This window comes from Ictidomys tridecemlineatus, chromosome 5, assembly GCF_052094955.1.
Source record: "Ictidomys tridecemlineatus isolate mIctTri1 chromosome 5, mIctTri1.hap1, whole genome shotgun sequence".
NCBI classification, from domain to species: Eukaryota; Metazoa; Chordata; class Mammalia; order Rodentia; family Sciuridae; genus Ictidomys; species Ictidomys tridecemlineatus.
The window spans coordinates 196245108-196254752 of record NC_135481.1 but is presented as its reverse complement, the minus strand read 5'-3'; the positions used below and the strand labels follow the sequence as shown (position 1 = coordinate 196254752).

The window sequence follows — 9645 nt, the reverse complement described above, 5'->3', positions numbered from 1 at the left end:
TGTGTTCCGCTTGATTAGGCAAAGAAAGACCAATTGCTCAGCAAGACTCCTGACCCTACTGTTAGGAATTGGGCACTCCGGGGTGGGTTTATTTTTTAGTTCTTATTGCTGGGATTGAATGCAAGCCTCTCTGCTACTGAGCTACATTCCAGCTCCAGATGGATTTGTTAATTATAAAGGAAATTGAGTATTGTCTAATGGGGTTGTGGAGCCACATAGAACCTACTACTACTATAAATTCACAGTTAGCAAGCCACCATTTACTTTGCCCTTTTCCTACCAATTTCAGCATTGATTTCAATTCTTGTAGGAGGACGCCAAATAGACTGAAAGAAATCTGAATCCTAGACTTGATTGCCAGAAACTTGCTGGGGGACATGAGCAAGTCCCTAATTTCATTGACCCGCTTAACTCTTCTGTAAAAATTAGTCTGTTGGCCTGTTCTGGTCCAGGATTTCCTCTCTAGGTCTCTATAAACATTTTTGATACGGTGATAAGAATCAACACTGACTTGGTGTTGCTAGTTGGTGGACTTCATTGTCTAAAGCCTGGTAGTCATTCATCTTTCCAAGATTGTCTTCAGGGGAACTGCAGATAAAGATGGAAGTCTATCAGCGCTTGCATTAGTTCTCTGGGACCTTAAGTCACAGGGCCATTCTGTATCTGTTGTGAAAATTCTGGAAGGAATTGGGCTGGACAATGCCAGTGGGGAAGTTCCTGACCCCTAAGGAAGAGGCAGAATTGGAGAACAGGGCTTCAGTTTCTCTGTAAGGGAGGGTGTACACACACACACACACACACACACACACACACACACACACACGATTTCTGTAAAGCACAGCTCTTTATTTTCATTTTCATTTTTGGCCTTTGAGGGAAGTTCCCCTAATAAGGTGCCCTGCCTGGCGTCTAGCCTGAAGGGAGGCTCCAGAGTTCAGTCCCGGGGCTCGGAGGTGAGCACACTCCCTTAGACTTTCATTGGTTACTGCCAGTCGAGCCCCTCGTAACCCTGGTAACAGGGCCCGCCCTCAAAGTTTCGGGTCCGCGATTGGTCCGTGGTGTCAAAGACCGAAAGCCAAGTTCCTCAGGTCATTGGCCTGAGTCATTGCGAAGCTGGCGCTGTGGTTGGCGCGCCTAGAGGTCAATCACGCAGGTCAACTGGGGGAAATGGCGACCGAGCCAGGTGGTGGGAGAGTGCTCTCTGGGGGAGTGGAGGTGTGAAACACTTGGTCGCCACGGCGGCCGTCGCACAGCTCCCGAAGAGTGGGAGGCTGACTTCAGCTCTGCTGGATTCTGAAAGCCGACGTCAGACATCCCCATCTCCCACCTGGGTCAGAGGTGAGAGGTCAAGGCCCGCATTCCCTCTCAGTTCCGGGTTTTTGGACCTTGTGGGAAATCGTCAGAATCTTGGGCCAAAGACTTGGCTTCCATCTACTGACAGTAATGGAGGGCAGATCACTTAAAAACTTTGAACCTCGGTTTCTCATCTGTAAAATGGGGGTGAAAACCCATTTGGGGACCAACCAGAGGTTACTGGGGATTGAGCCTAGGGTCTCGCCCATGCCAGGCAAGTGTTCTACCACTGATTACACCCCCAGCCCTTTTAGGGTTTTGAGACAGGGTCTCACTGAATTGCCCAGGCTGGCCTTGAACTTGTGGTACTCCTGCTTCAACCTTCCAGGTAGCTGGAGTTACAGGTGTTTCCATCGTGCCCAGTTTAGAAGTGTTTGAATAACAAGCCTTGCCTGTGTAGAAGCAGGAGAAACTAAGCACCATAATCCCATTTGATGGTGGAAGGGATTGAGTCTCAAAGGTGATCACTGACTTGCCCCAGCAAGTCTAAGCCACTTACTTTTATATGTACCAGGACCAAAAGAAAGAATGGATGCCAAGTAGTACTTTGCAAATATAAAGGCTATACAAGTATTTAGAATGCTATTAAAATAAATTAAAAAAAAAAAAACCCAAGACTATAGGCATCTTTGGCTTTCACACCTATTTATATCCCCTGGAACCATGTGTCTTTCTGTGACTAGCTTCTTTTTGAGGTCTCATCTCCAGTGTCATCTTCCTTACCCCCAAAGAAACCTTTCCCAACCACCTTAAAGTGCCCACCTTCCTGGACTCATTCTCCAACCTGTTACTTAGTTTTATGTTGTTTGTAACCCTCATTATCTGATATATCCCTACTTGTTTACTTATAGTGATGACACATAGTACGTTTTCAATCAGTATAACCTAGATGAATAATTGAAGAGCCAAGACCCTACTGTCTCCTTATACCTCTGCTCCTTTCCATAGGCACATCTTTGGAACAAGATCTGGAAACTACAGTTAAGCCTCAAGCCTTGAGTTACCAGAAGCTTGAACCTGCAGAGAAAGTATTTTGACCTGGGCATTTAGACATTTCCCATCTTTCCCATGGCCCTAACGATGCTGAATGGGCTTCTGATTAAGGACTCAAGTCCACCTGTGCTGCTGCACCAGGTTAGCAGGGCTCCCCAGCTAGATAGCTTCAACTACCAGAGCTGTTTCATGCAAGATGTTTTTTCACATTTCCCTGAGATCTTATTTATCCATCGGACCTATAACCCAAGAGGCAAGGTGTTGTATACCTTCCTGGTGGATGGACCTCGAGTGCAGCTGGAGGGTCCTCTAGCTCGGGCAGTCTACTTTGCCATCCCTGCCAAGGAGGATGCTGAAGGCCTCGCCCAGATGTTGCAGGTGTTCAAGAAGTTTAACCCAGCATGGGAGAGAGTCTGTACCATCCTGGTAGATCCCCACTTCCTCCCCCTGCCCACCCTAGCCATGGAGTTCCCCACAGCTGAGGTCTTGTTCTCAGCCTTTCACATTTGCAAATTCCTCCAGGGCAAGTTCTATCAGCTGTCCCTTGAACAGCCTATGGAGAGGGTGCTCCTGACCTCCCTGCAGAGCACCATGTGCTCAGCCACAGCAGGCAACCTGAGGAGGTTGTATACGCTCCTGAGCAACTGTGTCCCCCCAGCCCGGCTGCCTGAGCTCCACTCACACTGGCTGCTCAACGACCGAATCTGGCTGGCACACCGCTGGAGGAGCCGAGCTGAGAGCAGGCGCTATTTCCAGAGCCTGGAGGTCACCACCCGCATCCTCAGTCAGTTCTTTGGCACCACCCCATCTGAGAAACAAGGCATGGCCTCTCTGTTCCGGTATATGCAGCAAAACCCAGGAGACAAGGCAAGCTTCAACCTGGGCCTGAGTCCCCAGAACAATCATAGCCCCTCAGATGCCAGCCCCGACAGCCCCAAAACAGAGCAGTTGGTAGAAGCCCGCATTCAGCACTCCCTCAATGCCATCTGCACAGGGCCAGCAGCCCAGCTCTGCCTGGGTGAACTTGCTGTGGTCCAGAAATCCATGCACCTCATTGGCTGTGGCTCAGAAAAGATGAACATACAGATCCTGGAGGATACCCACAAGGTGCAGCCTCAGCCCCCTGCCAGCTGCAGCTGCTACTTCAACCAGGCCTTCCACCTGCCCTGCCGCCACATCCTGGCTATGCTCAGTGCCCGTCGCCAGGTGCTCCAGCCAGACATGCTGCCAGCTCAGTGGACAGCAAGCTGTGCCACCAGTCTAGACAGCATCCTGAGCAGCACGTGGAGTGAGACCCTGGATAAACACCTGGCAGTGACTCTTCTAACCGAGGAGGTGGGTCAGCTCTTACAGCACTGCAGCAAGGAGGAGTTTGAGCGGCGGTATAGCACCCTGCGGGAGCTAGCTGACAGCTGGATCGGCCCCTACGAGCAGGTGCAGCTTTGATCACTCCTGATACCCCATGTGTACACTCACATACTTCCCCTACGTACACTCATGCTGTCGTCCGTCCACGGTCACTCCTTCCACAATAAGGACAAGAGTCTTCTACTCTGCCATAGTCTGCTACCTAGAAGGTGTCTTTAAGAATGGCTCCTTAAGACCATTGGCTCCTGTAAAGGGCCCAAGAGTAAATATTTTAGACTTAGATGCTCATGTACAGTGGCTGTTGTATATTCTTGGTTTTGTTTTGACAGCCTTTTCATAAAGTGGAAACAATTCTTAGCTCAAAGATCTTACAAAAACAGGCAACCCCTGGTCCAAGACAAGACATGGGTGCTGAGTTTGAGGACCAGGGCTTGGTAACAGCTGCCCCAGTCATGAAATCACTCACCTGACCCACACCCCATGATTGAGCTGGCCCAGGAGCTTCCCACAGAGGAAGCTGCTCAGGGAAGTGACTGAGCCAGGTTCCCAATATTTTTTCTCCTGGCTCCATCTTTGGATCAATAAATAAAGTTAAATGTTGCAAATTCCAATATTTTTCTAGTTTTTTGTTTTATACCTGGCAGTTTGGGATATGTTGTGGAAGAAATAGAATTTAGAGTTGGAAGATGATAGATACTACACGTGAATCCAGATGTTTTTTTCTTGGCAATACTGTGGATTGAACCCAAGGTTGCTCTACCACTAAGCTACATTCTCAGCCCTTCTAAATTTGTTTTTTGTTTGTTTTTTGAGACACGGTCTCACTAAGTTGCCTCAGCCTCCGAGTAGCTGGGATTACAGGCATATACCACAGCTTCGGCTCATCCCTGACTTATTTTTAAGGCATAGTTCATCTTTTACTACCTGTGAGACTCAGGATAGGTCAACTTTTTAAACTCAATTTGTGAAAATGGGCATCTTCACAGGGTTGGTCAGATTAAAAAAGAGTGAACTTCTACTCATTCAGATGCTTCATGGTGCTCAACCAGGTGTTCAGTTTCCTCCCTTTCTGCCTTCAGGAGGCTGGAAATTTTAAGGCAGGAGGAAATTTCACCTTGCTAGGACTTCACAAGAAACTTTGATCAAGCTGGGTGTGGTGTTACACACCTATAATCCCAGCTACTCAGGAAGCTGAGACAGGAGGTTAGCAAGTTCAGTGCCAGCCTGGGCAATATAGGGAGATATTCCCTACTACTGAGAAGAAAAAAAAAGAAATTTTGATCAAGTATTCAATATAGGAGCCTCCACTGTCAAATCAGGATCACCTATATAGGTAATTTCAGTTTTATCTATCTGATAAGACCTACCTCTTGTTAGTGGCAGCAAGAGAAACTTCTTGGGGTCTGGACCCTAATGAAGAACTAGAATTTGTCAGTGGCCCAGCCTACCCCTGCCATACACCCCCCCCCAACCCTGTCTACCCAAAAACCATACAGAGAAGCCACCCTATGTGTCTGGTGCTATTTCATCCAGCTACAAGCAGGAGCCAGGAGGCTGGCCCCTCCTGGATCTCATTAGGGATATCTGCCCAGAAGCTGAGTGGGCATGCACTTGCTCCCACCGCGTTCCCTCCACAGCTCCCTCAGGCTCTGGATGGGCCATCATGAAAGCTTGAGCTGCCCGGATCAGGTCCTCTTCCCGCAGGCCTGGGACAGGCACGGTGGGGATGCCGGCGATCATCATAGCCAGGGTAAGGATGCAGATGTCAGGCTGGGAGCCGGCCTCCTTCCCCACTGCCTCAGAGGGCACTGGCAGAACCCCTGGTGACAGCCCACACAGCAGCAGGGGCCCAGGCCTGCTGGGGCCACTCAGGTGGGGAGCTCTGCTTCTGGAGCAGCCATTCTCCCAGCCCAAGCTCTCTGGTTGCCTCACGTTGGGGAATTTGTGGCAGTATCGGCTGTACTCCTTCCTCCGTGGTATCTCCCAGCTAGCACCCCCAGAGCAGACCCTGGCTTCAGGCACTGCCAGGGTGGGGCCCCAGGTCTGGGCAGCAGGTACCACCTGCTCGGCTTTCTGGTTCAGTGGGCCTAATCCACCAGAGGCCACCACCACTGGCTCTGTAGGACTATAGAGGCCAAGGGACGAACCCGGAGAAGCAGCCCCACCTGCAGAGACAGGAATGAGATGGAATGTTATTCTTGGTCTCTGAAGAAGAGGCCCTGAGGGGCAGGGCTTAGGAGCAGGAGCAATTAAAACCAGCTCAAGAGGACTGTTTAGAGGTTAGGCCTTAAGTGTTACATCCATATCCCCACTTCCCAACACTGAGCAAATGATGGAGCAGTGTTTGCTGAATGACTAAGTGAGCAAGTGGTAGTTAGTAATTGGCAAGGACTTTTGGAATGGCTTTTCTTCCAAGAGTTGACTCCAAGGTCAGCCCCCAAATGCCCGGCAGAACCTCCCCCTCCCTGGAACCAGGAGGCAACTCCCATGTGAAGCTGCTTTCCCTCCTCCAGTTCCATTAGACCCCTCTCACCTTGGTTAGAAGGTAGAAGACCTGGATGAGTCTGGGGAGACATGAAGTAGGACATGGCTGCCCCAAAGGCCCTGTTTGTGAGGGAATAGTCATATGCCTCCTGTCCTACCCTATCCTTCTAGAATGTCACCTCATAGTCCCTCCCCTTTACACCTGGAACCCATCTCACAGCATTGACCTGTTCATTCTAGAACCCATGTATAACAATGGGATGGGATTAAAAGAGCCCTGTACCAATTCCAGGGTGTTCTAGGTTCTTGCCTTCACCTTGGGCAAGTCACCTGGACAGTTTTGTTCCTTAATGTCCTCATCTGTAAAATGGGAGTAATGACTACCCCCCACCAGATGTTATGAGGATGAGGTGGGACTATCTGTATGGAGCCAAATAATCAGAGACACAAGTAGAGTCTAGGGTTTTGTGTCCTGTAGTGTCAGACAAGGATGCTCTTCAATCATTTTCTATTTGACCTTGAACAAATGCATTCTCATCTCGGGGTCTCAGTTATCCTTCTACAAAATGAAATAGTTGGTGTAGGGCACTGGATCTCAGGCCAGGCTGCACATTAGAATCTCTTGAGACACTTTGAGAAACTGTGATGCCCAACTCATCCCAAACCAATTAAGTCATAATCCCAGAGCCAGACCAATATTGGTATCTTTAAGTTCCTCAAGCAATTATAATACGCACCAAACCTGAAACTCCTGTTCTAAGGAAGTGTTTCTCCACCTGGCTGTCCCTTCTATCTCCTGGAGGGCTTTTTCAATATACAGTGGCCAGGCCTACACACATCAAAGGAAAGTTTCCAGGGAGTGTGGGGCATCAGTACTCCCTAAGTATCCCAATTAAACAAGCCCTTGTCTAGATGGCATCGAAAATGTTCTCTCTTGCTCTGACCTGCTGATTTGTAGTGATTCTAGAAGTGCCTCTACACACTGCAGGGGCAAGGAGACCCTCCAATGATCAGAATGTCAGCATCAGCTGTTTATTTCTAGTCCTGGTTGGCAGCAGTGTTACCAGCTTCAGACAGGGTCTGAAGGCCAGGAGTGCTCCTGAGGGCCCTCTGGGTGGCTGCAGACCTTCACTCATACTTGCAGAAATCCTTAAGCCCTTTGGGCAGATGGAGTCCATCAATGGCCAGCCGGTGCACCACGTTCCTCTGGATCACTAGGCGGCACAGAGTCTGCAGCGATGGCACTGTGGAAAGAAGGTGGTCAAAGGCACAGGAAACTGAAGGGTGGGTCTGAGGCCAGGCCCCAAAAAACCTAGGTTTTCGTTGGTTCTCATTCTGCCATCAGCTTGGGTAACTCCCTTCTGCTGTCAGGCTCAGCTTGCTTCACAGAGCTGATCATATAGCTGAAATAAACACTACTTCCTGCCTGGCATGGTGGCCAACGCCTATAATCCCAGTGATTTGGGAGGCTGAGACAGGAGGATTGCAAGTTTGAAGCCAGCCTCAGCAATTTAGCAAGCCTTAAGCAATTTAGCAAGGTCCTGTCTCAAAATGAAAAATAAAATGGTCTGGGGATGTGTCTCAGTGCTTAAGCACTCCTGGGTTCAATCCCCAGTATCAAAAAATTATAATAAAAAAACCACTTCCTGAAGACCTTCAATGATGTAACCCTGCTTTTATAACAACACAGCACAAAGCTCTTCCCCTTTCAGTTAGCAGCTTCTGTGGGCAGGGTAGTGTCTGATTTGCTCATACAACCACAGTTCCCAGAGCAGGTTCTAGTTCCTTGAATCCATGAGAGGGGATCTGAGGTATAAATAAAATGTTTGATAGGGTTGTAAGGAAGTGGAACTGGATCTCAGAATTTAAAAGCTCTCGATTTGAGGTCTATGATGCCTCTATGCTTCTAAACGGATAGACCTAAATCTATCAGCATTTTTTCTAGGTTAATACCGAAAACACTGGGGCTGGGGTTGTGGCTCAGCAGTAGAGCACTTGCCTAGCATTTGCAAAGCCCTGGGTTCGATCCTCAGCACCACATATAAATAAATAAATAATGAGGGTATTTCGTCCAACTACAACTAAAAAATAAATATTAAAAAAAATTGAAAACATTGTAAGAACTAAGAGGGATAGGCAAGGGCAAGGAGACCCTCCAATGAGCGGGAGTGACTGGTGCAAAACTACAAACAGAGAGGTGCAATCCCAAGCTGGATTCTTCCTGTTTTTGATGCTCTTGCTGCTGTTTCGTCTTTCTGGGAATTAAAGGGACTCTTCGCCACTGAACTACAACTCCAGCCCTTTTTTAAAAAATTATTTATTTAGAGATAGTCTGGACTTGAACTTGTGGTACTAGTGCCTCAGCCTCCAGAAGCGAGATTACAGATTTCAGTCCTCCAGGTTTCCCTCTTCTAAACTAACGCTGGAGAGACCAAGGTCTAGGAAACCGTGGCCCGCGGGTTCTAGCAGGTGTCTGTGTCCACACTGGGCCAGGAGGGGTCGCTGCCCAGGAGTGGGATACCTACAGCCATACTCGAGTTGAACCAGACGCACGCTCTTGGTGGAGGCAAACACGTCCACCACTGCATAGAGGGGCTGGGCAGCGGGCAGCCCCCGGGCGCTGGGGCCCATGTCCTCCCCGTTGATGACGATGTGCATGTCTGCGGTGCCATCCGGGTGCGGGCAGAAGAGAACGCCCAGGCGGCTGCGGCGCGCGGTCGGAGGCAACACGTTCAGCTCGTAGAGCTGGTCCAAGAGGTGGCTGTAGAGCCCCGGCCGGCTGCGGCCCACGAGGCGGTCCCGGGGGATTCGGAACTGCTCAATGCACAGATACGGTTCCACCAGCAGGGCCGGGGGGCGGCGCGGGGCCGCGGCCTCTGCCTCTGCCTCGGGTTGGCCGTTCCGGGGCACGCGGTTGTGGTGGCGCGTGATGGCGAAGACCCAGGTGTGGCCAAGGTTGACCAGGTCCGGCAGCGAAAATTCGGGCACGGCGGCCAGACTGGCGGGGTCCAGCGCGGTCAGGCCGAGGCGCAGATGGCCGCACCAGCCCAGCTCTTTCTCCTCGATCTCGACTAGGAATACCTGGCCGGGGACCAGCGGCTCGCGACTGAAGCACACACCATGGGCGAAGCTCTCCACGCGCGTGGCCCGCGTCCCCGAGGGGTCCACGCGGATGTTGGCTCCGTGCACCCGGTGGAAGCGGGTGGGAGGGGGCTCCGGGCGCGCGGGTCCCCAGGAGGCACCCAACTCCACAGGATTGGAGGCAGCAGCCATCTCGGGGCCATGTGGCAAGACAGACGGCGCCCGGAGCTATTTTGGGCCACCGACTTAGATGGTGACAGTCGGGGAACCATGTAAGGCATTTCCCCCGACTCCCTCCCCGAGGCTCTACTCGGGGGCCCTAGCGCCGCTCGCTCGGGCATCCCCCTAGAGCCGGGGTCCCCAGGG

At 50.7% G+C, this 9645-nt stretch overlaps 3 protein-coding genes across 3 annotated transcripts; 1 reads left to right on the top strand and 2 right to left on the bottom strand.

The window, feature by feature from the left end:
- Positions 1–825: 825 nt before the first annotated feature.
- Spata25 (spermatogenesis associated 25) lies at positions 826–7066 on the bottom strand. The gene is made up of 2 exons (XM_005325245.5): positions 6248–7066; positions 826–5879 (listed from the first exon to the last, which is right to left on the bottom strand). The coding sequence occupies exons 1-2, from the start codon at positions 6300–6302 to the stop codon at positions 5248–5250; spliced, it is 687 nt and encodes a 228-aa protein (XP_005325302.2). The 5' UTR covers positions 6303–7066; the 3' UTR covers positions 826–5247.
- Positions 2422–4325, top strand: Zswim1 (zinc finger SWIM-type containing 1). Its single transcript, XM_005325252.4, has one exon. The coding sequence runs from the start codon at positions 2422–2424 to the stop codon at positions 3790–3792; it is 1371 nt and encodes a 456-aa protein (XP_005325309.2). The 3' UTR covers positions 3793–4325.
- Positions 7067–7205: 139 nt separating the features above from the next.
- Positions 7206–9610, bottom strand: Neurl2 (neuralized E3 ubiquitin protein ligase 2). Its single transcript, XM_005325246.5, has 2 exons — positions 8724–9610; positions 7206–7442 (listed from the first exon to the last, which is right to left on the bottom strand). Exons 1-2 carry the CDS (start codon positions 9469–9471, stop codon positions 7327–7329), a joined length of 864 nt encoding a protein of 287 aa, XP_005325303.2. The 5' UTR covers positions 9472–9610; the 3' UTR covers positions 7206–7326.
- Between the last annotated feature and the right edge of the window lie 35 nt (positions 9611–9645).

Bases quoted from the DNA above. Each gene is read 5' to 3' on its own strand.
- Zswim1 (XM_005325252.4), top strand. From the start codon at position 2,422: ATGGCCCTAACGATGCTGAATGGGCTTCTGATTAAGGACTCAAGTCCA.
- Spata25 (XM_005325245.5), bottom strand. From the start codon at position 6,302: ATGTCCTACTTCATGTCTCCCCAGACTCATCCAGGTCTTCTACCTTCT. The intron at 5,880-6,247 runs GTGAGAGGGGTC...CTGTCTCTGCAG, and splicing joins TCTTCTACCTTCTAACCAAG to GTGGGGCTGCTTCTCCGGGT.
- Neurl2 (XM_005325246.5), bottom strand. From the start codon at position 9,471: ATGGCTGCTGCCTCCAATCCTGTGGAGTTGGGTGCCTCCTGGGGACCC. The intron at 7,443-8,723 runs GTAGGTATCCCA...TTCTTTCCACAG, and splicing joins GGTTCAACTCGAGTATGGCT to TGCCATCGCTGCAGACTCTG.